At 39.4% G+C, this 27845-nt stretch overlaps 1 protein-coding gene across 3 annotated transcripts; it reads right to left on the reverse strand.

The window, feature by feature from the left end:
- Positions 1 to 27121, reverse strand: HMGCR (3-hydroxy-3-methylglutaryl-CoA reductase). 3 transcript variants are annotated; one of them, XM_032404183.1, is made up of 21 exons: positions 27005 to 27121; positions 22729 to 22889; positions 20454 to 20641; positions 19689 to 19800; positions 19324 to 19411; positions 18145 to 18229; positions 17131 to 17236; positions 14032 to 14138; positions 13805 to 13921; positions 13220 to 13380; positions 12853 to 13100; positions 12475 to 12650; positions 11025 to 11219; positions 10070 to 10228; positions 9765 to 9922; positions 8207 to 8312; positions 3252 to 3422; positions 2807 to 2947; positions 2565 to 2723; positions 1968 to 2122; positions 1 to 1821 (listed from the first exon to the last, which is right to left on the reverse strand). In XM_032404183.1, the coding sequence occupies exons 2-21, from the start codon at positions 22784 to 22786 to the stop codon at positions 1767 to 1769; spliced, it is 2745 nt and encodes a 914-aa protein (XP_032260074.1). In that variant the 5' UTR covers positions 22787 to 22889; positions 27005 to 27121; the 3' UTR covers positions 1 to 1766. The 3 variants fall into 3 exon arrangements, with proteins under 3 accessions (XP_032260074.1, XP_032260075.1, XP_032260077.1); XM_032404184.1 differs by lacking the exon at positions 22729 to 22889; XM_032404186.1 differs by lacking the exon at positions 11025 to 11219.
- Between the last annotated feature and the right edge of the window lie 724 nt (positions 27122 to 27845).

A 27845-nucleotide genomic window follows, 5' to 3' on the forward strand; every position in this document is an offset into this window, starting at 1 on the left:
CAGCATTAACTTCCTTTTCATAATTTACTGGAACTGAGCAAAAAGTATAACAAAATGTATACAATTTAGTAATTGTACAAAACATTAATTTAGCAAGACAATATTGGTTACAGTCACCAGAATGAAGACTCACACTTCACTGCCACTTCCATGAAAAGTTCAGATAAATAAGAAGTCACTGGCTGAAAGTCACAACAGAAGCAATTTAAACTTTACATACAACAGCAAAGGTCAATCCTCCACAACAGTACTGCAGACACAATCACTCAGAGGCTCTCCATGCTGCCACGGCATTACTGGAATGTTCTTCAGAGTCCATCTTCTCTCTCCAAGACCAATACTTGAAGCATTAGATGTAATATAAAATAAGGAGTTCTTTATTATTTATACAAAACTTGTACATTAAAAAAAAAAATTAAGATTCAACAACTCTGCTGACCCCCCTGAGGAAGCTAAGAGCTTTTATGGGTCTATCAAAGAGCCCTGTGTGAATGTTTCAGTCTCCAACCTCCTGGCCGCAGGAACGAAGCACACTCCTCCAGGGCCATTCACGTGGCACCTTCACTGGCTCTGAAAGCTGATTTCCCTTTCAATGGGCTCCACGAGCAAGCCAGGGTTTCCTGGACAACATTAAAGAAAACTATCTTCTCTGGCCCAAGCTTAGAATGTTTTATCAGTATACAAGTTGATTTTTATTTATTTCTTTAACACTTTCAATAAACTCCTAGCAGAAGAAGCTTTATTACAACATATACAGCTTTGATACAGTTCTTTACAAAAACCCACCTAGATTTTTCCGCTAAATAAATTCAATTGTCTTTTAAGTAATTAAAGTTGGCTTAGAGAAATGGTATTTTTCTTTCAAACCTGTGTTTTCCACCCTCTGAGCTCTGAGAGGTCACAGACTTACATGTTCTTGAGGAAGAGAGTCACCTTTGTCTAGGCGATATTAAAAGCTCTTGTATCTTTAACAAAGAATGCAAAACTCTGTTCCTTAAAGCCTTATGCTAGAAGATACGTTCTAGCAATCTAGACATTTATACTTAGACAAAAGGCCTCTCTGAACAGTCTGCAGAGATTAATGCAGTGATTTGTTTTCTTGACAGAGAACGATTTAGCACTGCTTAGCACATAATTCAGTAGTTGGGGAATAAGAGTAATTCTTCCCTTGAAGAAAGGAAGTCCCCTCCTGAAGAATCACAATGACTACCCCCCAAAAAATCAAAATAGACCAGCACCAAATGAAGTATTAGTTTACAAAAAAATAAACTTAGCTCTTATCTCTTAAAGTCCTATAACCCAGACTTAATAAATTAACTATGAAATCAGTTTGTCAGCTAGAGTATAATTTAAAAACCCACTTTCAACCAGAGGGGAAGGGAGGATGGAGAGGGTCAATCTCACACTGATCATCACGAACTCCATGGATTTCATCAAAAGAAAACACTTTTTTCCAGCCTGTATTCTCTTTCAGAAGTGAGCTGTAGATTACCATCTGTGGATGCTTTAAAGCATGGTGTTCATGTTGAGATCCTTCCAGAGAGCACAGCATGTAAAGTACTACCCTATTTTTAGATCTGAGAAATCTGCATGGAAAGAAGGATCTCAGACCTTTCTGAAACAGCCAAACACCAAGCAGTCGGCTCACAGATCATGTCTATTCATCCTCAACATGTTAACACCGCATTGAGCTTTTTAATTCACAGATTTTATGTTAGTCCTTTAGAACCCAACGCCCATGTTTCAGTTCAGAGCTGCCGGGCTATTCAAGCAGCCTTCTTAGTGCAAGTTCCTTGGAGGTCTTGTAAATTTATTTTTGACCTAGGGCAGAAAAAGACAAAGTAGAGATATACAAAATATCAAGAATGCAGAATTTTAAGTTAGGACTATTGTACCTGCATAGTAGGTCTTTGTACTGCAGATCTTAAGTATAGGGAAAACAAGTTAAATAGATCTTTAAGTCTTACCTGTTGTGAATCATGTGACTTTTGACAAGATGTCCGGCTGCCAACGCTGCCATCAGTGACAGTTCCCCAGCCATTACTGTACCGCACACGATCCTGGCAAGCTGCCGGGCATTTTCCCCAGGATTGTCTTTGCATGCTCCTTGAACGCCTAGCATCTGCAGCCAGGGAGAGACACAGCAGGACTCACCCTTAAAGTCACGGCAACAACTTCCTTCTCTACCAGCTGAAATAAGGGCAACTACAATGGCATCAGAATAGAACCAGACCCCAGCAGAAGTACTCAGTTTCCAAGATTTGATAGCCAGTACCGACAATAGAGACCACAGTGCACATAACATCCACCACCTGGTTTGCAGGGCACTTACTCAGTGTGGATGGACATTCACTCGCTCTCTTAAACTACTTTCTCAATTTACTAAGCATATGCCTCAGCATGCTTACTTGGACACACTAGATTAGGCTGGTGTGAGAAGCAAAAGAATGAAAAGACCAGCTAAAATACAGGTGATTGAGAAGTGATGTCAGGCAGAAATAGAGGATCCCCGGAAGTCAGAACGAGGCTTGAGGTCAGCCGACTTTGGGGCCGAGGTGTCATACCTGCAAGCAGGCTTGCTGAGGGGGCAGGTTGGTGCCGCCACCCACAGTTCCTAGTTCTATAGACGGCATGGTGCAACTGATATATAAATCTTCATTTGTGGGACCACTTGCTTCCATTAAAGTAATACAGTTTGAACTACCAACATTTTGTGCTGCATCCTGAAAAAAATAAAAAGGAAAAGTATAGAACTTCTCTTCCTTAGAAGTACAAAAGAGAAGAGAAGTGGAGGCTGAGCCCTCACCTGTCCGCAGGCAATGTAGATGGCAGTTACAATGTTCGCCGCGTGCGCATTGTAGCCTCCAATACTCCCGGCCATGGCAGAGCCCACCAGATTCTTACTAATGTTGACCTCAATCAGAGCTTCTGTCGTAGTCTTTAATACCTAGCAAACAGAGTTGTGGACATTTTACATGTTCCACCGGAAGATTCAGGGCACACTACCCAGATCTATCTTTCCGTAAAGCAAGAGAGTTTAGATATGGTCCCACTTAAGTCTTGTCCTCAACAAAGAGTATCAGTTAAGTTTGTTCAAGTGAATACCACACACAGATGGGCAAGATACAACAGTCATCTTTAACATAAAACACACCCATATATTAAGCTTTACTTAAAATGTTAATATTCCTTTCCCCAATCTTTAACCCAATTAAAGATTAACAAAATAAAATAATCATCTAGTCACTCACTTCTCTGACAACCTTGGCTGGAATGACAGCTTCACAAACCACAGACTTCCCTCTTCCCTCTATCCAATTTATAGCAGCAGGTTTCTTGTCAGTACAGTAGTTACCGCTAACTGCTACAATCTGCATTTCAGGGAAATATTCATGAAGCTTTGAAAGTGCCTTCTCTGTGCCCTGCCAACAACACAATAAAATTAAAATGCATAGATCAGAAGCTTTATTTGTATCTAATAATACTAATAAGTACAATAACTATAATATTTCTAAATACAAGAAAGTGAGCATAAAATAAAAACAGCTTTATTAGCCATCACAGTCATGAAGTTCTCAGTCAGGTATAGACTCCTAGTGTTTCTTTCTAGGAGTGAAAACTAAGTTCTTTGTAGTCACTGATGAACAGGGATGTAAATGAGAATATAATGAGAATATTAAAATGGGAGAAGATATTTGCAAATGACTTATCAGATCAGGCTACTATCCAAAATCTATGAAGAACTTATCAAACTCAACACCCAAAAAACAAAAAAGCCAGTCAAGAAATGGGCAGAAGACATGAACAGACACTTCTCAAAAGAAGACATACAAATGGCCAACAGACACATGAAAAAGTGCTCAACAACACTTGGCATCAGGGAAATACAAATCAAAACCTCAGTGAGATACCACCTCACACCAGTCAGAATGGCTAAAACTAACAAGTCAGGAAACAACAGATGTTGGCGGGGATGCGGAGAAAGGGGAACCCTCCTATACTGTTGGTGGGAATGCAAGCTGGTACAGCAGCTCTGGAAACCAGTATGGAGGTTCCTCAAAAAGTTAAAAATAGAGCTACCTTATGACCCAGCAATTGCACTACCGGGTATTTATCCAAAAGATACAAATGTAGTGATCCAAAAGGGTACGTGCACCCCAATGTTTATAGCAGCAATGTCCATAATAGCCAAACTATGGAAAGAGCCCAGATGTCCATCAACAGATGAATGGATAAAGAAGATGTGGTGTGTGTACATACATACAAACACACACACACACACACACACACACACACACACACACACACACACAGGAATATTACTCAGCCATCAAAAAGAATGAAATCTTGCCATTTGCAATGACATGGATGGAACTAGAGGGTGTTATGCTAAGCAAGATAAGTCCATCAGAGAAAGACAAATACTGTATGATTTCACTCATGTGGAATTTAAGAAACAAAACAGATGAACATAGGGGAATGGAAGGAAAAAATAAGATGAAACAGAGAGGGAGACAAACCATAAGAGAGGCTGAACTCTAGGAAACACAACTGAGGGTTTCTGGAGGGGAGGTGGGTGGGGAGGGATAATTGGGTGATGGGCATTAAGGAGGGCGCTTGATGTAATGAGCACTGGGTGGTATATGCAACTGATGAATCACTAAATTCTAGCCCTGAAACTAATAATACAGTATATGTTAACTAAATTGAATTTAAATAAAAATTTTTTAATTAAATTTAAAAATGAATTTAAAAATACTCAGTGAGAACATTAATACTCATAATCATGTCACTGGGAGAAACTCAACCCATGATTGATGTGTAATAAATTACCTCTTCTAGTTATTCAAGTGTTACCCAAAAGCCCAAGTTACCAAGTCAGTAAAGAGAAATCAGACATAAAAGTAAATTCTATTATAAATGAAAGTCATTGGGATTAACCTTACAAAAATGTAAACAAGACTTCCAATTAAGTGAAATTAATTCAATTACCAACTCGTACCTCAATAACCGAAAACATACTTACTGGCAATTAAAAAAAAAATGTGTTTTACTTGTGGTTAAAATACATGTGACATAGAACTTACCATCTTAACTATTTTTAAGTGTACAGGTAAGTAGTGTTAAGTACATCCACACTGTGGTACAGCCCATCTCCACAACTCTTTTCATCTTACAAAACTGAAACTCCAAACCCATTAAACAGCAACTCTGTTTCCTTTCTCCTCAACCCCTGGTAACCACCCTTCCACTTCCTTTCTCTATGAATTTAACTAATCTAGGTCCCTCATAAGTGTAATTTTGCATAGTATTTGTCTTTTTTGTTAACCAGATTATTTAACTTAGCAAGTGATCCTCATTTAGCATATGTGAGAATTTCCTATTTTTTTAGGGTTTAATAATATCTCATTTATGTACTCACCACATTTTATTTATCCATTCATCTGTCCATGAACACTTAGGTTGCTTCTACCTTCAGGCTATTGTGAATAATGCTGCCATGAACATGGCTGTACAAATATGTCTCTGAAACCCTCTTTTCAATTCTTTTGGGGAAATACCCAGAAGTGAAATTGCTGGATCATAATTCTCTTTTTAATTTTTTGAGAACCACTGTATTGTTTATTTTTAAGAACTTTTAAAAACTACATATTTAGTCACTATTCTCTTTCTTTTCAAACAGTTCTCATATACAGGTAAACCACAAAATAAATTTTGCTAACCTAATTGACTTTAACACATTTGGGAATGTGTTAATATTCACATTTGTGAATATTTGTAAATAACAAATATCAGTAGAATAAAATGTAAGCCATATACAATCTTCTTATAAGGATATAATTAAAATAAATGGATTATACAAATGAACTTGGCCTCTTACATAAAAGTCTTGGGGTCTCCTAGAAGAGGTGAGCTTTTAAGGCTTATAGGACAATGTTAAGAAACATTACCCCAAGATTCTTCCCAGCCCTTCTGAGTAGACCCAGAACATGTATAATGCCAAATCTAAATTAAACATATCAAATACAAATACTATTCAAGAAACGCCTGATGACACTAATCAATGTGACTGAAGAAAGAGAAATTAAGGAATCGATTCTATTTACAATAGCACCAAAAACCCTAAGATACTTAGGAATAAACCTAACCAAAGAGGCAAAGAATCTGTACTCTAGAAACTACAGAACACTTATGAAGGAAATTGAGGAAGACACAAAGAGATGGAAAAACATTCCATGCTCATGGACTGGAAGAATAAACATTGCGAAAATGTCCATGCTGCCCAGAGCAATCTACACTTTCAGTGCAATCCCTATCAAAATACCATCGACGTTTTTCACAGAGCTGGAACAAACAATCCTAAAATTTGTATGGAACCAGAAAAGAACCCAAATCGCCAGGGGATTGTTGAAAAAGAAAACCAAAGCTGGGGGCATCACAATGCCTGACTTCAAGCTATATTACACAGCTGTGATCATCAAGACAGCATGGTACTGGCACAAAAACAGATACATAGATCAATGGGCCAGATTAGAGACCCCAGAAATGGACCCTCAACTCTATGGTCAACTAATCTTCGACAAATCAGGAAAGAATATCCAATGGAAAAAAGACAGTCTCTTCAATAAATGGCGTTGGGAAAACTGGACAGCCACATGCAGAAGAATGAAACTGGACCATTTCCTTACACCACACACAAAAATAGACCCAAAATGGATAAAAGACCTAAATGTGAGGCAGGAATCCATCAAAATACTTGAGGAGAACACAGGCAGCAACCTCTTCGACCTCAGCTGCAGCAACTTCTTGCTAGACACGTCCCCAAAGGCAAGGGAAACAAAGGCAAAAGTGAACTATTGGGACTTCATCAAGATAAAAAGCTTCTGCACAGCAAAGGAAACAGTCAACAAAACTAAGAGGCAATCCACAGAATGGGAGAAGACATTTGCAAATGACATTACGGATAAAGGGCTGGTATCCATGATATATAAAGAACTTCTCAAACCCAACAACCAAAAAACAAATAATCCAGTCAGTAAATGGGCAGAAGACATGAACAGACACTTCTCCAAAAAAGACATACAAAAGGCTAACAGACACATGAAAACATGTTCAACATCACTAGCCATCAGGGACATACAAATCAAAACCACAATGAGATACCACCTCACACCAGTTAGACTGGCAAAAATTAACAAGACAGGAAACAACAAGTGTTGGCGAGGATGTGGAGAAAGGGGACCCCTCTGACACTGTTGGTGGAAACGCAAGCTGGTACAGCCACTCTGGAAAATATATGGATGTTCCTCAAGACGTTAAAAATAGAGATACCCTATGACCCAGCAATTGCACTACTAGGTGTTTACCCCAAAGATACAGAATGTAGTGAAAAGAAGGGGCACATGCACCCCAATGTTCATAGCAGCAATGTCCACAATAGCCAAACTGTAGAAGGAGCCGAGATGCCCTTTACGGATGAATGGATAAAGAGGATGTGGTTCATATATACAATGGACTATTACTCAACCATCAGAAAGGAGGACTACCCACCATTTGCATCAACATGGATGGACATGGAGGGGATTATGTTAAGTGAAATAAGTCAAGCAGAGAAAGACAATTATCATATGGTTTCACTCATATGTGGAACATAAGGAATAGCAGGGGACCACAGGGGAAGGGAGGGAAAACTGAATGGGAAGAAATCAGAGAGGGAGACAAACCAAGAGAGACTCTGGACTCTGGGAACCACACTGAGGATTACAGAAGGGGGGGAGGTGGGAGGGGATGGGGTAACCGGGTGATGGGTATTAAGGAAGGCATGTGTGGTGATGAGCACTGGGTGTTATACGCAACTAATGAATCGCTGAACACTACATCAAAAACTAATGATGTACTATATGCTGGCTAATTGAACATAATAAAAATAAATAAGTAAGTAAATAAAATAAAATAAAATATAAACCCTCTTCAAAACCTAAAAAAAAAAAATGCCTGATGAGTTATATGAATCAATATTTAGCTTTCAATAAAAATCTTTCAATCAATTAACTCTTTGAGTAAGTAGTATATATACATGAACAAAATTCAAAAATACAGGACATAAACAGCAAGTCTGCTCCCCACTCTTATCTCCCTGACACCCCATTCCCCTCCCCTGGGACAATCAGTCTTGCAAGTTCTAATATAGTCTATCCAGGCTCACCTTTGAAATCATGTTCATCCCCATGGCATCACCTGACCTGGACTGGAAACGAATATAAAGATTGCGACCAGCCATACTCATATGAAGTTTCTGTAGACGTGCAAATCTGTAAACAAAAGCAAAGATTTTTTATTTTGTTATTTTTTTGAGAAGATGGAAGTTATCTTTTTTTTTTAATTTTTTTATTGTTATGTTAATCCCCATACATTACATCATTAGTTTTAGATATAGTGTTCCATGATTCATTGTTTGTGCATAACACCCAGTGCTCCATGCAGTACGTGCCCTCTTTAATACCCATCACCAGGCTAACCCATCCTCCCACCCCCCTCCCCTCTAGAACCCTCAGTTTGTTTTTCAGAGAAGATGGAAGTTATCTTAAAATATCCAGTTCAGCTGATTTATTTTATACATAAGAGAACGCTCACGGAGATTACTTATTAAATGTATTTTCTTCTTTAACTAAACATTACGTTAGAACACTAATTCAACTGTCTCATTCTTATATGCCACAAGAAGAGAGGGCTGCTGCAGATAGCCATCATCACAGACACACATTAAAAGTCAAAAAATAAATAATTAAACAAAGATATGAGCTTGAACTAAAATGGAGCTATCAATGGCGCGCCTGGGTGGCTCAGTCGGTTAAGCGTCCAACTCTTGGTTTCAGCTTGGGTCATGATCTCAGAGTCCTGGGACGCAGCCCCACGTCAGACTCCATGCACTATGGAACCTGCTTGAGATTCTCTCTCTCCTTCTCCCTCTGCCCCTCGCCCCACTCATACACACACGCTCTCTCTAAAAAAAATAATAATAAATAAAATAAAAAAATAAAACGGGGCTATCATTTGTACTGATTATGCTTCTTTATAAATTTAATTTTATGTATTCAAAGTAAATCTACTATACAAATATTTACTTCTATCCTGCTTGGAAAATATTTTTTTCAGGCAACTCCTCCCTAGGGCAATTCTAAAGCAATGCTCTTCTAGGACAAAGTAACACTCTAATCAAAGTGAACCTTGTAAAACCAACACACAAACTTACTAGCTCACACTATTTTTTTCTATTTACTCCTATGGAGGTATTCATTTGGATCAACATTATGTCCTCACCCACATCCCCCAAACCAAGCATAAATATTACTCATTTTGTAGGTTTTTTTTTAAAGATTTTATTTATTTATTCATGAGAGACAGAGAGAGAGAGAGAGAGGCAGAGGGGGAAGCAGGCTCCCAAGGAGCAGGAAGCCCGATGCGGGACTCGACCCCAGGACCCCGAGATCACGATCTGAGCTGAAGGCAGACGCTCAACCATCTGAGCCACCCAGGCGCCCTCTTTGTAGGTCTTTACATGAATCAAATATATGTAACAAATTCAAATAATCACTACTGTGAGATAATTATTACTCATTTTGAATAAATGGACTTCAAGTTAATATTTTGTTAGGTCACCTGAAGCAGACAATATATGTTAATAGTTACATTTACCGATCACAGAAGATGACACTGGCTCTGAAATAAACATAAATGCATATACAACCCCCCGCCCCCCATACCTGCTGGTACTGTCAAAAGCCTCCTTTATCACTGTGAACCCTTCAGGTGTCTCAAGCCAGGCCTTCACTTCCGCAGAGTCACAAGCACGGGGAAGACGCACCACGGGGCCTCGAGTCATTCCATCTGCGAGGATTCGACTGCTGGCACCTCCACCAAGCTACACAGAGGATGTTACAGAAGCACGTTAATCCTGCAAACACTTCTGCTTGTCGCAAAAGGTGTCCTTGATTGTCCCCAAATCTTTTCTCATTGCCTAGCCTCAGGGCCTATCTTAAAACAGGCAAATATATAAATGCCAACTTACACCTATTGCTCTGCAGCCTCTATTAGTGCTGGCCACCAGACAACCTTCTGTTGTTGCCATTGGAACCTGAAATTCTTTTCCATCCAAGCACAGAGGTCCTGCCACTCCAACAGGGATGGGCATATATCCAATAACGTTCTCACAACAAGCTCCCATCACCTAAAAGGTAAAGTCAGGCACCAGGTGACAATCTGTATCGCAAATACACAACCCTTGTCATTAATAATTTTCTTCAAACTTAAACCTTTAGTGTATTTTTCAACAAAATCTTTTATTTACTTTTTTTTAAAAGATTTTATTCATTTTGGGGGGCGGGGCACGCGCAAGCCGGGAGGGGCAAAGGGTGGGAGAATCTCAAGCAGACTCCCTGCTGAGCATGGAGGCCAACGCAGGGCTTGATCTCATGATGCTGAGATCACCACCTGAGCTGAAACCAAGAGTTGGGATGCTCAACCAACTGAGCCACCCAGGCGCCCCTTTTATTTACTCTTTAGTATTTAAAAAGTATTGGGACGCCTGGATGGCTCAGTCGGTTAAGCATCTGCCTTCAGCTCAAGTCATGATCCCAGGGTCCTTGCTCAGTGGAGAGCCTGCTTCTCCCTCTGCGTGCCGCTCCCCCTTGCTTGTGCTCTCACACACACACACACACACACAGACACACACTCTCTCTCGCTCTCTCATAAATAAATAAATAAGTACTTAAAAAAAAAGGAAGTATGTAAAAGTACTAAAATCACTGAGTAATGACTACAAGCAACAGGAAAAATATTTTTACTTTCTAGGGCCTATAATCATAAAGAGAATACAAAATTAAAGTACAATGATTTTAAAAAATGTTTTATAACACTATGTACATATAAAAGACTAGTCAAGAAAAACACTAAAAAGCTAAAGAGTAAAGCTACAAGAATAAAAGCTTCAAAGCAAACTTTCCCAAACCAAGAAAACAACATACCAAGGAGTAATTATAGTCCCTGTACGGTAGATACTGGAGAGAAGAAGGCTCTGGAAGTTTTCTGGAAAGTAACTGTCGGCGAATAGATACACCTCGTTCATGGGTTTCCATCAGAGTTTCTAATTTGTAAGCTGGGATGTGCTTAGCATTGACTAATTGGATGATTTCAGCATCACTAAGGAATTTTGCACCTTTCTAAAGAAATGAAACAAAAAAATTGGGAGGGATTGGTGGGAAGGGGAGGACAAAAAAACCTGAAGAAGTGCATTTCATATTCTTCATAACAAATAAGGCATTTAATACAAACAATGTTCTCAGTAGAGGAGAATTCAAAGAACTTTGGAGTTCTAAAGGAGATGATTTGAATGGAAATAAGAATATCAAAATGAAAGCAAATTCTTTTTTTTTTTTGAAGATTTTATTTATTTATTTGACAGAGACAGAGATAGTGAGAGTAGGAACACAAGCAGGGGGAGTGGGCGTGGGAGAAGCAGGCTTCCCGCTGAGCAGGGAGCCCAATGCGGGACTCAATCCCAGGACCATGGGATCAGGACCTGAGCCGAAGGCAGACACTTAACGACTGAGCCACCCAGGTGCCCGAAAGCAAATTCTTTATAAAAAATGACACTAAACAAATGTAAAACCAAAACACTAAATTTCGCAAGTGAAGTTCGTAGGAAAAAAAATTCACAATTAAGATTCTGAATCCCACCCTCTAAATTTTGTTAACCCTGTATATAAGGAAGACAGTTGAAATTATCGATACACATTTTAAGAGGAACGAGGAAAAGTGAAAAAAATAACAAACCTGATGCTACTCTCACTCATGTGCACATAAATTAAGAATGAACCAGATTAAGCGGATACAGATGGAACACAATATTCACACTAAAGCATGAATGGACTCATATGGTCATGTAGGCAGAACATCCATTCACATGTCAGAAAGGAAAACAAGTTTCCTTGTGAGCATCAAGCTTATTTTCAAAGCAAACAAAAAACAAACAAAAAAAACTTTCTTCTGTCTTTGAAGCTCATTTTTGAGTTAAGCCTTTTCTAGGCCCCAAAACTCACGAGAATAGAGTAGTGGCTTATCTCTCTGGCAAACACTAATAAAGTACAAAGAGCACTGACCTTGAGTCAGTAAATCTTGGACTCTTGATCTGAGCCTTCCCATTTCCTAAATGTATTACTTTGGGAAATACTTAAGCCTCCTAGAGCCTGAGCTTTCTCTTTCTTATCTGAAAAATGGAGGTAATTCCAACTATCTCACAAGGTTGTGGGGAATAAATAAATAAGGCCACTACCTGCAAACCACACAACACAATGCCCAGAATTTAGCAGGTACTCAGGAGCTATGACTTCCTTCCTTCCTCTAATAAAAAAAAAAAAAAAAAAGCTCCTTTTCTTAAGAAAGATACAAACCTTGAGTTAATTTTATTTTCCTCACCTCCGAATTCCCAAGTATCTGTAGACATTCTTCATTAGGCCGAGGCTCCATGGGAAGTTCAATTTCAGGTTCCTGTGTCTCTAGTTCCAGTGAAGTATCAAGTAAGGAGTTACCAACCACAAACGTAGCTCTGTTTGGGCTGTCAGCTTCTGCCACTAAGGGTTTTATGACCTCAACTGTTCAAGAGATCAAAAGGAATCTCACAACTGTGAACATACGTTTTGTTTTCTTTTTTCTTTCCCCCAACCCGCACCCTGGAGACCCTGAGCCCAGTCCCAGGAGATGGTGGGAAGGATATGAATATAAGTTTTAAAATGAACCCAACTTCTTGACAAATCAGAATTGGAAGAATAGAAAATAAAGAGAACAAGAAATCACCTTTTCTTTCTCTGTTTATCCCTGTCTCCTCCTCCGCTGCATGGACTTTCTGGCTATTTCTGACCAGTACAGGCTTACGTCTACAACAATCATCTGGGACTTTTTTGGGAGTCACTACAGGAGATGTGATAGGGTTTTTTAATGAGAGTGTAGATTCTGTCTCAGCCTGTTCAAAGAAGATGTACTTGACAGCCAGAAGGAGAGCTAAACTTAGGGTAATAACTTGTTCAATATCCATGCTGATCATTCTAAAGAAAAGAAAGCAAATTAAAATGTTATTACTCAGAAGTAAAAAAGGCACAACTAACTTTTAGTAACAAAGAGTGCTATGATTAATACACAACAAAGCAGGTCTCAGGTGACTTACTTAGAGAGATAAAACTGCCAGAGGGAAACACTTGGTTCAATTCTCTTGGATACATTTTCATCCAATCCTAAAGAAACCTTAGAATTTTCTGCCGTACTGTTTTGAGGAGAAGGATCAGCTATCCAGCGACTATGGGCATGAACAAGAACCAAGCCTAGAGACTGAAATAAAATGTTATAAATTATGTATCCTCTGCATATCAACGGCACCTCAACTTCTCATCCTTAGCATCTGGATAACCAGATACTATCTCCCATGGCCTCCCCCTTAGCATGAAATGAGAGCCCCACGCTTGTGACTAAAGCAGTGGCCCACTGAACTACTGGAAACATTGCAAACAACAGGTTTTCAAAGAGCAAAGAACAGGTTTTCAAAGAGACATAAAGTGGAGGAACTTGAAAAATCTATTTAGGGGAGAGAGATGAGGAGTCTCAAAGAAATGAGAAACAAGAAAAAAAAAAGGAAGAGGAACATCAATGAAAGAGACAATTGTAGAAAGATAACCAGAAGGAGAGAAAAAAGTCAAAAAGCAGAATATGACACTGAACTAAAGATACTAAAAGGAGAAGAAAACTATGTAATTACCATAATCATCTTAACCCTCTGAGTAACAGGATTTGGTTTATTTTCTTCTTCTTCTAAAACTCGAGCAAAATGGCTCAGTTGCCAAATTGGACGACCCTCGCGGCTTTCCCGAGAAAGCTATGAAGTAAACCAGTGTTACATTAGAAGGTACTGATTTTATCTATGTGAACGGATGTGATAAGAAACATCACTCTTCTATTGATGCCATACGTAGGAACTGCTCTTACCTCTAAAACCAAGGAAACGCAAGCTGGGAAGAAAGTCATGAACACAAAGTAGTTGGCAAGAACTGACATGCAGCCGAAGCAGCACATAATTTCAAGTTGACGCACCCCTGGTTAGAGAAAAATTAAATGTATAATTAGTAAAGTACATGTATTTTTGATAGAGCATACATCACAGGGACTTTTCCTCTAAGCAGACAAATACAAGAAAATATTAGTGGGCACCTGGGTGGCTCAGTCGTTAAGCATCTGCCTTCAGCTCAGGTCATGATCATGGAGTCCCGGGATCAAGTCCCAGGTCAGGCTCCCTGCTCAGCAGGGAGTCTGCATCTCCCTCTGACCCTCACCCCATTTGTGCTCTCTCTCTCTAAGAAATAAATAAAATCTTTAAAAAAAGAAAATATTAGTATATTAAGCTCTTTGCTGTCTACTGGAAGAAGAAGGAGGAACTCCAAGGTGATGCCAAGCCTTACAGCACAGCAGGAATAGCTCCCTCAAGGAAGGAGAACTTGTCTTCTCCCATGTCTCAAATCCGTCACGATGCCAGGCACAGTTGCTGTACGTAATTATACATCTGATAATCCCCTTTTATTAAATGGTAGTACTCTGTTTTGAAATAAGAATAACAAGGCCAGGCTATACTAATGTGCAAACCTCCCACAGTTAGGACCCAATTCCACTCTTTACCAGAAAAGCAATTCACCTGTGGACCAAAGACTTTTTATTAAAGTAAACCTTACTACCAGCTATGCCATTCCTGATACAGTATCATAATAAAGACGTCATGTGTACTACTGAACTCTCATTTCAATATAACCTCTATTGTATCTATTTATGTTCTTATAATTTTGGTTAATTTCACTAATCTATCTGAAAAATTAAATAATGTGCAAAGGCAACTCAAGATCCAAAATTAACAAACATTCCACTATAAAATGTTTAAGATATCACTCGGTAATCTTCTCAAATAGAAGGTAACAGAATTTTAGAGCTGAAGAAGACCTCTGATTACCAAATTCTATTCCCTCAACATTACAAGTAAACTTGAATATAAAACATATTTCTGATGTCACTCATATTAAATATAAAAATGTTTTGAAATGTAAATAAAGTTATTCCCTCCCGTTACAAAACTGCTAATTAGAATACAAGAAACTCAACAGTATATTGTTTTTGAATTATTATAGATCATTTGACTAAATAATAGAACGAAAGCATACACTGTATTGTTCTTAAAATTCTACAGCATCGTGTCAACTATACTTCAAAAGAAATCTACAGCAATTACTCTCAAACGTGGAAATTCAAGAGAATATACAGCTGTAACAAAAGCATTGCAAACAACCTATACTTTAGATAGTAGCCAGATGTAATCTTTTCAGACTTGAGAGCACAGAAACAATACTTGACCAATGCTTTTACAACTTAGTTATCAGCCGTTTCCGCCTGCACACAGTAACTACTGTTGTTGCCATATGCTCTGCATTCTTCCTCACTCCATCCCAGAACAGTCTCTCTGTGCCACTCGGCTACTACAGGAAGAGACAGCACCAATCTATGTATTTCCAAGAAGTTAAGACTTTTTTTTTTAGTGGATTTCCAAAGGGCTACTTCCTCATTAATATGTGTTAAACCTGTCCTCTTCTACCCTAAGCCAAATCCCTAATTATATCATTTCTGTATAGCTGTACATGTCTCCTAATTTCCAACTATAAATCTTATCACGTCCTTTGTCTACTTCTCTGACCCAGCATGCCAAAATTCATCACCCTACTTTCCACATCAATTTCAAATGAATAATCCTTGGTTTCATGGCTTACTGCCAGTTCCTGGCTAATCTTCCTCACCTTCCTACATACTCTTTTATTTGAATAAAATCACATAGGTATGTTTTCACCTAATCAAAAACATTTTTCTTGATTGTGGTGGTGATTTAATAATTTTTTTTTTTTAAGATTTTATTTATTTGACAGAGAGAGTGAAACAGCACAAGCAGGGGGAGGGAGCAGCAGAAGGAGAAGAAGAAGCAGGCCCCCCTCCGAGTAGGGAGCCTGATGCGGGACTCAATCCCAGGACGCTGGGATCATGACCTGAGCCGAAGGCAGATGCTTAACCATCTGAGCCACCCAGGTGCCCGTGATTTAATAATTTTATCTTTGTCAAAACTCAAAACTATACCTCAAAAGTAGATTTTAAGGAATATTCATTTTTTTTTTAAAGTTTTTGTTTATTTATTTGTCAGAAAGAGAGAGAGAGCACAAGCAAGGGCAGTAGCAGGCAGAGGGAGAACCAGAACTCGATCCCAGAATGCTGGGATCATGACCTGAGCCGAAGGCAGACGCTTAACCGACTAAGCCACCCAGGCCTCCCAAGGAATAGACTAGAACTGTAGTTACAAAGGGTAGCTCCCTGAGAAAACCATAAAGTCTAGTCTTAGTGATTAGGAAACCTTAACAACAGCATGATATATTCATTCTGGCAAATTTCCATGCCAGGCCACAATATTTGTCCTGTATAATGGAGTCCTATGTTTGATATTTAACATCTAACTCTCTACTATCCAATTAAGGATTAAGAAACATGTGTTGAGACTAATGCTAGGTACTCACGAAGATGTACTGCATACCATCTGATTAAATCTTCCCAACCAGCCTATTAGGTGGATCTAACTTAGATCTGGCCCACTCCTGACTCTTCACTGTCTCCTACATGACAATTAAAACACAAGGAACCAAGTCACTAATTTAGTCTGGGTAACAGCAGGGACTGGAAGGTGCTTTCCAGATGAACCTTGGAATACAATCTTGGTTAAAAACTAAATAAAAAAAAAAAAAACACAAACACTACAAAGTCATCAAAAGAGTGGAGCATAGAAAGAGAAGGTGGCATTAGTGAAAAATCAGTAACCTGCTACTAAGTTTTCACTAAAGCAGACAGACATAAGGTCAGATAAACCCATATACTCATTCAATTAAAACCTTTTTAAGAGTAATGTCAGACTTTTAAAGTCAGAATTTAAGAATAATCAATGCAATCTAAGATGTTCCTTTTTCCCTTCATCTACAAACTTATTTTAAAATATATTAAAAATTGCTTACAAACCTGACATGGTACCAACTCCAATCACCAGACATTCTACAAGAGCATCAAGGGTGAATGTGGGACCTAAAATTGCCATTCCACGAGCGATGTTTTCCCGCACTTCATCCTAAAACACAGACCAAACATATCAATGAGAATAAAGTACAAAACAACTTTCAAAAACGTTAGAGAGCATCCCAGGACCTCTACTAAAATCTAATTTGCTATACAAAGAGTAAAACAGACAATGTAATACCACTAACAGGCATTCCAGATGCAAAGGATTAAGAAAAAGGTCATGTACAGTGCCCTGCTTTCCCTTTCCACTAAGTGAGATGCTACTTGGGAAGATTCCTCTGAGGCGTGCATCAATCCTGCCATTTAAATACTGCATAATGAAATACTGTAACATTTTATATTTGGCTACTATTGATCGTTCTTAGTTGCAAATTTTTTGAGACCTTAATACTATGAAACCTAAACCATATGTTTGTCAACATGCGCAAGGGGTCTAGACATTCATCAAATACATAATCAAGGCAGAATTACATGCTATTTTATACTAAGGTACTCTGATGCAAGATTATTAAAAATGTTTATTTAAAGTGACTAATGAACATCAAGATAAAACTTTAGATGGAAAATAACGCTAGGGTTAATGCTAAAGTTTTAGAAATAAATCTACCCTGAGCCTCTCTTCCATTACATCCTGTCCTGTTCTCTGATAGGTTTCAGTAGGTAGATACTCTTACTTATCCAAAAGTCTTACTACCTTAGTTTCTAAAACCTTCACATAGGAAAATGGGGAAGATTCCAAATTCCAGGAGCTACGGAATTATAATTAAGTTGTCAGGTAAATGGGACAGTTCCTGGGGCACCTAGGAAGACCAGTGTTAAGTCTTGACAAGTAAACTTAAAACTGCGGGTAAATCCTGAATCTTGAACTATGAAGAAACTATTAATGCTTCCTATTAATGTAAACAAACTGAAAGAAAGGAATACTATTAACATTCATGTCTTAAAAATAATACTTACCTGTGAGTTGGAACTGAGAGCAAACTTTGCTAGAGCACTTGCTCTGGAAAGGTCAATCAAAAGTAGGAAAAATGGCAAAGCTTCACTGGAAAAAAAATCAAGATGATGAGGTACATTTAACAGGAAAAAAATGTGGCTTAAAAATGCTTTCTAGGGGCGCCTGGGTGGCTCAGTCATTAAGCGGCTGCCTTTGGCTCGGGTCATGATCTCAGGGTCCTGGGATCAAGCCCCACATCAGGGAGCCCGCTTCTCCCTCTCCCACTCCCCCTGCTTGTGTTCCCTCTCTAGCTGTCTCTCTCTGTCAAATAAATAAATAAAATCTTTAAAAAAATAAAAAAAAATAAAAAATAAAAATGCTTTCTAAAATAAAACAACCGCCTCATACACTGTACGATTCCTTAGTATGTATACCTTTCTGCAGCCTAAAAGGTACACCTTATACTCACTCCCCTTTGACATCCTGAAAGCTAAACATATGAATTGCTCAAAATATTTGTAATGTTAAAAAATGTAAATGCATTTACACAGAAATACTTTTTGATAATTTTATAGCAAAATATCATCCTAAGTAAAAAATATATCCTTGAATTAACATGGGAAAAAAAGCGGAATATACACAATTTTTAAACATTAATCACTATTTGTGGAAGGATAAACTGAACAAGTTTTCTGGAGAGACAGTTGGCAATATCAAAAGCCCTAAAAACTTAACACAGCCACTGTCTCACTCCTAGGAATATATCCTAAGAATGAATATGAACACAAGTTTAGCCACAGAGACATTAAATAACCTAACAATCCAATCCTGGAGAATTAAGTAAATGAACTACAATATATTCACCCAGGGGAATACTAGACAACGAATACAAATAATTTAGTTTAGCATTAAGAACATGCAAAGATGTTGATAAACTATTATTAGGCATAAAGAAATTATAAAGACATAAAGAAGTTGTATGATCTCAGAATTTTTGTTTAAATGTAAAAAAAAAAGTAGTAAAGAATATATACCAAAATGTTAACAGGTATTAACATTAGCTAAATGACAGCATGAAAATTTTCCCCGTATTTCCTATAAACTTTTTAAAATGTATATATTATAATACTTTATAACTTGGAGAAGAACAGTTCTTAATAATATATTTTGAAAAAAAGTGTATTTATGTTTTAAATACTTACTTCAAGCCTGTCAATTCTTTATCTAAGAAATGAATGACAACTGTACTGAACACAAAACTTGAGAAAATTGTGAAGAGGCCAGCAATACCTAAAATGACAAAATTCAAACGGAAAAAAATCATCCTTTATTACAAAAATAATAACGCACAGTCCCCTACAATATTCTGAAAGAAATATTATTTTCGATGATTAAGATCTTAAATATCAAAATGTTTACTCCCAATTGGGAAATCACTAAATGCGTGCAGTGCACTTTAAGCAATATACACACTTCCATATACATGATTTGAACAAACAAAATTATGTATTTCCATAGCAAATCAAAAATTTGATAGCACAAGAAATTAAATGTATAAAATGATTACCCAAAATATATTTTGATCCAAGTTGACGTAAATTCTGGAACTGGAAGTAAATATACAGGATTGCTATGCATCGTGTTATTGTCAGAATTATAATGTCACTGCTTAACACATCCTATTGGAAGAGATAGAAAAAAAATCCCAATAGCTTTACCTTTTAAAATAAGCAACTAAAAGAATTTTTATTTTGTATGTATCATTAGTTTGTATATTACCATGAAAATATAAATATAGGCACAATACAAGTCAAATAAAAATATTAAACATGCAAATCAAAAATTAAATCCAATTTTTAAACAATCTGTTTAAAGCCAATCATTTTTCTGTTAGTCACTTTTAAAGCTATTATTTTCTCAAGTAAAGTCAATTACACTCATTTTATGCAGAAAAGGCAAAAAGTGTATTTCCAAACTATACAAGTAAATAGAAATTTGAGGTATGTTCATGAATACTAAAAGATTTTACTTGTAACTTTTTTTTTTTTTTAAGATTTTATTTATTTATTTGACAGAGAGATAGAGCGCACAAGCAGGCAGAGCAGCAGGCAGAGGGAGAGGGAGAAGCAGGCTCTCCACTGAGCAGGGAGCCCGATGCGGGGCTCGATCCCAGGACCCTGAGATCATGACCCGAGCCAAAGGCAGCCGCTTAACCGACTGAGCCACCCAGGCGCCCCTACTTGTAACTTTTTTGATTATATGGTCACTAAGAGGAAATGCTCTTCAGAAACTGAAAATGAAATTTAGTGAATATCAAATTAATTTCACAAACCTCTTCAAACTTTGGGCACTCATAATTCCAACCACAGATCTTATTGTTACCAGTAAACATGTTCATGGACATCATACAGATGGTCAGTGTCACTGTCCCCACTATGACTTCCCACGGATGGGAGGCCACAAAAAGGCCGTGCATTCGGAAAAGTCTTGACAACATTGTAGTTACAGAATTCTTGGATCCTGAAAGGAATATCAAGTGTGAACACTCAGTACACAGCTCACTGTATTTTTAGGAAAAGATTTTAAGATTTTGCACTGTAAACCCTGCTTTTGTAGGCACAGTGTCTTATACATATGTATAACACTATTTGACAGTGTTCCTTATTAGTTCCGTAAAATAATTATAAAACTAAAATAAGAGGACTCTGATATTACTTTTTTACTCACAAAACTTAAAACCTCTATCAGTCACTAGCAACCAACTTAAAAACTAGCTATTTCTTACAAGTTGTATGAATTCAAGCATTTATGATGAAACCAAATAAATATCTCAGCCCACGATATTATCTGAGCCAAGGAGGAGAGCAATAAAGCAGGGGGAAAAAAGTGAGAAACAACTATTAACATTTGTTTTCTAATTACCCTGGTATAAAATGCCCATAAGCACCCTCTACATTCTCCATTCTGGTTACACAAAAGGCAGATACCAAACAATCTACTTGTTGAGTGTCCTCCTCAAAGGAGGGGTCCATTACATTTTTCCATCCCATCTAACATATGGCATAATGTTACTAGCAAAATGATGTTTAATAAAACTTCCTACTCTTGCTGTCACCAGAGAAAAAAGTCTTTTCCAAATTTTACAGCTAATAAAATGCCACTACAGTACTGGAAAAAGAGGATGGCTGGCCAAAGTAGATGTCTATGACATTCAAAAATTCCCAACAGATGGGGCGCCTGGGTGGCTCAGTTGGTTAAGCGGCTGCCTTCGGCTCAGGTCATGATCCCAGGGTCCTGGGATCGAGCCCCGCATCGGGCTCCCTGCTCGGCGGGAAGCCTGCTTCTCCCTCTCCCACTCCCCCTGCTTGTGTTCCCTCTCTCGCTGTCTCTCTCTGTCAAATAAATAAATAAAATCTTTAAAAAAAAAAAAAAAAACAAAACAAAAATTCCCAACAGAACATACAGGTAATTTTTTTTTTTAAAGATTATTTGAGAGAGAGAGAGAAAAAAAGAGGGCGCGCACGCAGAGGGGGAGGGGCCGAAGGGAGGGAGAGAGAATCCCAAGCAGACTCCCCACTGAGCACGGAGCCTGACACAGGGCTCAATCTCAAGACCCTTAGATCACCATCTGAGCTGAAATCAAGAGTCAGACGCTTAACAAACTGAGCCACCCAGGCGCCCCTGGAGAACATACAGGTAATTTTGACCTAATGACTACCATGACTAAACTTCCTCATGTCTGTTGGCTAAATTACAATAATTTTGATATTCTGATTTTTTAAAAAATCTGACATAGTCACTGGTCTCTAATACAGGAACTTGTAAACCTACTTATATTAAAATTAATGTTTACAATAAAGCATATTTAACTACCCATAAAAATCTATTTCAAATTAAGATTTAAAAAGTAAGGCTACTGATTGAGACACTAGCAGGAATTCAAATGAATCTCATGTTTGTGGTAATAACTAAGAAAATGACTCATTTATTGAAGACAGAAAATTAAAAGGCAACAAATGAAGAAAAACAAAGTTACTCTATCTAAAGGGTTAAGGGAAAGAAAATAAGAGTAGCTTTTAGGAACCAAAGCAATTCCTGAACATCATCCCCCACTGTGTCACACGATGTTCTCCCCATTTCAGCTGCACCAGGCCCCGACTGGACAGCTGGCTTTCCCACTGTAGGTGACAACCTTTCATTGGATCAATTCAATCATGAAATCAATTTTGTAAGTAAGAACAAACATTGTTTAATAAAATAAAATAGAAAAAAATAGCTGTAAGAATATAGTATAGGTAGGTTTTGTTTTTTTTTTTAAGGTTTTATTTATTTATTCGACAGAGAGACACAGCGAGAAAGGGAACACAAGCAGGGGGAGCAAGAAAGGGAGAAGCAGGCTTCCTGCAGAGCAGGGAGCCCAATGTGGGGCTCGATCCCAGGACCCTGGGACCCTGGGATCATGACCTGAGCCGAAGGCAGATGCTGAATGACTGAGCCACCCAGGTGCCCCAGTAGGTATTATTTCTTAAAACTTGATGTTTCATGAAACTATATATATATATATATATATGAGTGTGTATAGTTCCAACATAACATGTATTACTTACTGTGGGTCTCAATTTTAAAAGGCTGGCAGTCACTAAGTTCTATAAATGTGGCATGCATCTGCCTGTTTATTCATGCTTTTTCAACCTTCTTCCCTGAGCCTTGTTCCTCGTTTTATCCTCCAGAACCTTGCACCCACACACAGCAGTTGCTCAACAAATACCTGCTTAATTAAAAATAAACTCATAAACTACAGTAGCATGTATTTTATTGATCCATCTTGAAATAGACCTAAAAATGACTTTAAGCCAACAAGATATAAATACAACTGCCCACCTGCTAGCACACCCCCACCCCCCTACCCCCCCACCCCCGGTTAAAGGCAGAATGTGGAGCATTCAGTGAACATATTAAAGGGGAATGGGGTAGGGAAGAGAGGCTACAGTCTATACACTGTTTCCAAAAATGAACAATAACAAAAATAGTTTCTATTAAATGAGCAGGGACTTCGACTTAAAGCTTTGGAGAGTATTAATCATATCTTAGATTTGAATCCTACTTCATTATAACCAAAAGCCTCATAAAAGCCTAGATTTTCAGGATAGTTTTCCTTTTTTTTTTTTTTTTTTAAGATTTTATTTATTATCTGACAGAGAGAGACACAGCAAGAGAGGGAACACAAGCAGGGGGAGTGGGAGAGGGAGAAGCAGGGTCAAAGGGAGAGGGAGAAGCAGGCTTCCCGCTGAGCAGGGAGCCCGATGTGGGGCTCGATCCCAGGACCCTGGGATCATGACCTGAGCCAAAGGCAGACACTAACGACTGAGCCACCCAGGCGCCCCTCAGGATAGTTTTCTATCACATAACATCTTTCTTATATTCAAAAACAAGAAACAAAATACTACAAACTGGTCTAAAGGATCAACTAGCATCAATGTTCCAGAAAACGAACCAACTAAAAATACATATCAATACTAGGTCAAAACGATTTCTAACATTCTCTCCCCGCCAAAAAACTCTCAACTTAGGTTATTCCCTATTAAGTGAATGTATTCTTCACTATTAAAAAGTTAATTCAGTTCAATTAAAATATGAGCTGCTAGCAGGAAGACACCCCAATTTGATCACAAATTGGTTTAGCATCATTAACCCATAATTGTATATTAGGCACATTATGTTGTCCCTTTAAAAGATTTCATGGGGGGGTGGGGTGGGAGGATGGGTTAGCCTGGTGATGGGTATTAAAGAGGGCACATTCTGCATGGAGCACTGGGTGTTATGCACAGACAATGAATCATGGAACACTACATCAAAAACTAATGATGTAATGTATGGTGATTAACATAACAATAAAAAATTTTAAAAAATAAAAGATTTCATGGTAGCTTTGTCAATTCTGGGACATTTCTTTCCTAGGTATAAACTTTGCAACACTCAGAAAAAAATTACACGATTCTGTGAACCAGCCCCAAACACAGAGAAGCTCACCTATTTGGAAACACAAACTCAGTAAAAGAACGTACAAGGTGTGTCAAAAGTAACCATAATTGTACACGTTCTCATTTCTCATAAGCACCCTACCCATTTCCCTGTGATTATGCAAAGTATTTAAATGCCAAAGAATCCAGTCTTCCACCTTCATCAGCAGTTGCAAGTGGCATTAGCAGGCTATAGGACAGCTCATGCAAATTCAATGGACACTATTCAGGCTATGCTGCAGTAAAAACATTTTACTTAAAAAAAAAAAAAAACAAACAAGCTAAATAGGCAATGTATGCCTTGCTTATGCACACTGAAATATGCCACAAACATTTCACAGATTCTTCAAAAGAAAAGATGATTTAAATTCAATGGAATCCTCAAACTCCAGTCCAATATGTTAAGAAACCACTACCATAGCCAATTGCAGAAAAGGATGCTTTGGCATCCAACTCAATCTCCTTCCTCCTACCCTGCACTCTTCCTGCACTATACATCCTAGCATTTGATTATACCTTACACAGCTCTCAAATTAACTGCTGTGTAAATTTTGACTCTTTGAAGACAAGAACCATGTCTTACATTGTGTCATTTTTACTTCCAACAGGATCTAGCATTCTGTTGCTCAATCTAGTATCCTAGGGGGGAAAAAAATCTTGCACTGGAAATCAGGAAACCTGGATTCTACACCCCATTCTATTACACACTTGTGAGTAAGTCACATCTTTATTTTTGTAAGTCACATCTCTCTTTATTCACTTACTAAGCTAGAGCTCCAAAGTTCTTTGACAAAGACAAGTATTAAGTGGAACCATATGAAACTACTACTTTTGTAGGTAAAAAAAAAAAAAAAGTCAAATTTCAAATACCTGCAATTTCATAGGGGTCAACCTAGATAGATATTGATATACATGTAGTTATCCATCCATGGTTTAAAAAGTAGATCATACAAGAATTAAAAAAGCACACACGAGCACATTACACACTTCATCCTGAAAGGCTCATGCCACACATGAGCCTCATATGTTAATAATTAATCTTTGCACATTTTTTTAACCTCCATGTTATTAAATCCCATTTGTCCTTACTATCAAGTTTATCACAAATCCTGTGAAGACACAACAAAGCAGGCCCTCAAAAACCAGTCAGTCGATCCCATAGTACACTCCAGGCCTTTGCTAGATTACCTCTAAATCAGAAAATGTCTTTCATTGCATGGAGAGTAAAATATATTCATGAGCAAAAAACACATTCTCTGCATTAAGATGCTGAAATTATCCATGATTATTTAGTATAGCCCAGAAACAAATGTTTCTTATGACTTTTCAGGACCAAATCTAAGGCGGCATGCCCTCAACCAAGCTATGAAATATTTCAGACGACCATTTAAGATGGAATACATCTGCCTTCTACGACAGAAACCGACTGTTCTTTTTTTTTTTTTGTCTTTTTTTTTTAAAATTTTTTTTATTGTTATGTTAATCCCCATACATTACATCATTAGTTTTAGATATAGTGTTCCATGATTCATTGTTTGTGCATAACACCCAGTGCTCCATGCAGAACGTGCCCTCCTCAATACCCATCACCAGGCTAACCCATCCTCCCAACCCCCTCCCCTCTAGAACCCTCAGTTTGTTTTTCAGAGTCCATCGTCTCTCATGGTTCTTCTCCCCCTCCGATTTCCCCCCCTTCATTCTTCCCCTCCTGCTACATTCTTCTTCTTCTTTTTTTCTTTCTTAACATATATTGCATTATTTGTTTCAGAGGTACAGATCTGAGATTCAACAGTCTTGCACAATTCACAGTGCTTACCAGAACACATACCCTCCCCAGTGTCCATCACCCAGTCACCCCATCCCTCCCACCCCACCCCCCACTCCAGCAACCCTCAGTTTGTTTCCTGAGATTAAGAATTCCTCATATCAGTGAGGTCATATGATACATGTCTTTCTCTGAGAAACCGACTGTTCTATATGTGAACCTCCAAGGTACGTCTTTCCTAACCCAAACCAAATAATTCCGGAAAGCCTACCAGGTTTGGACCCAACTATATCAGCACCAAGGAGACTAAAGCCCCTTACAAAAAAGAAAACTGGGGCGGGGGGGGGGGGGGCAGTAGAAGAAGAAGAATACTTAAGTCCTTGGGCAAGTCCCTACATTGGGCTCCGCATCCTCTCAACTCGTCTCTCCTGGAAATGACCCGGCACCTCTCTGCAGATCCACGGTTCTTTTCATGGCTCTGTGTGAGTCAGGAGCATTTATGGAAATCTTCCCCATCACTTTAAAGAAAGGTGCTGACGAACAGCAGCGCCTGGGCGTGAACGCCTGCACCTGATAGACCTCGTCGAGGCCTCTCCTCGAGCTGCGGGCCCAGCACATCACACACACGCACTCCCAGCATTTCTCGAATCGAGGGGCTTCCGAGGTCACGCTACCTGGCACCCTTTCCGCCCCGATGATCGTGACTGCCAGCCTACACCGACTACTTCGGACTGGGCGGGCGACCGCGGCTACGCCCCGCCTACGCACCGACGGTGACGACCGCAGCCAAGAAGCCGGCCCGCCGCCCACCCCTCAGGCCCAGGCCGGCCACCGGGCTCCCCCAGCATTGGTGCGGGCCGCCACTCGGCCGGCCGCGCCTCAAGGACGTCTCCTTGTAGTCTCCGCGGGACCGGGCCGCCACACCCGCAAAGCCGCCACTGCAGCTCCCGCCAGGTCCGCAGGAGCTGCCGGCTGCCCCTTCCCAGGGCCAGGAGGAGCCCGAGAACCACCATCAACCCGGCCTTAATCCCGCTTCCACCCACCACTGCCCCGCTCCCCGCCGCCCCGGCCCCCCTTCGCTGCCACCGCCCGCCTCACCTCCGGATCTCACTAGAGGCCACCGAACCCGGGAGCCGGCGCTCCGCCTGTCTCCAGTCAACGGAGACGCGAAGCGGAAGGAACCTTCGACATACGCACACTCGGAGCCGGCTGAGCCTACGACCAATGAGAGAGGATCGTCCGATCGTCTAACCAATCACCTGGGTGCTGCTCGGCCTCACGGCGCTACGTCACGAACGGTCGCCTTAACAACCTCCCACAGCTCTCACTGCTGCGGAGAACGGGCACCGCACCATCTCTCACCATGGCTCGGCCAACCAATAGCCAGTCGAGTCTCAAAACTAGGGTCTGCCTATTGGTCCAAGGGCCATGGGGGCGCAAGCATGGAAGCTGCTCAGGCGAAGGCGATAGGGGATCTGGCGGGTGGAGTGTCCTACAGGCCAGGACCTGACCTGTGGCCGTCCCGGCTGTGAGAGTACTATGGGAAGCACCAGTGGGAAGCAGTGGGCGACAATAAACGCAGGGTCAGGTTGAGGGTAGAAAGCCCAGTTACTTAGTGGAGAGAGAGAGAGATGGAGAGAAGAGGTGAACCTGAAAAAAAGAGAAGGTGGCAGCCAGGTGCAACCCAAACCTCAAAGGTGACTCATATTCAAAAATCTAAAACGACACCTTCCTGCGACTTACCCATCTGTATAAATAGTTCCAGTCACTGGGGCCCCTCAGCACAGTGCTTCTGTGTGGAGCGCTCGCTAGTCACACACCGCTGATTCTGAAATGTGCTTCTCCTGTGTCTTCTGCATTCTCTCTGCGCTACCCCTCGCTGCAGGCCTTTATTTTCTCTTAGACGAAAGAGTGCAATAGCCTCTCCTATCAGGTCTCC

This window comes from Phoca vitulina, unplaced genomic scaffold (genome assembly GCF_004348235.1).
Source record: "Phoca vitulina isolate PV1807 unplaced genomic scaffold, GSC_HSeal_1.0 scaffold6, whole genome shotgun sequence".
Taxonomy (NCBI): domain Eukaryota; kingdom Metazoa; phylum Chordata; class Mammalia; order Carnivora; family Phocidae; genus Phoca; species Phoca vitulina.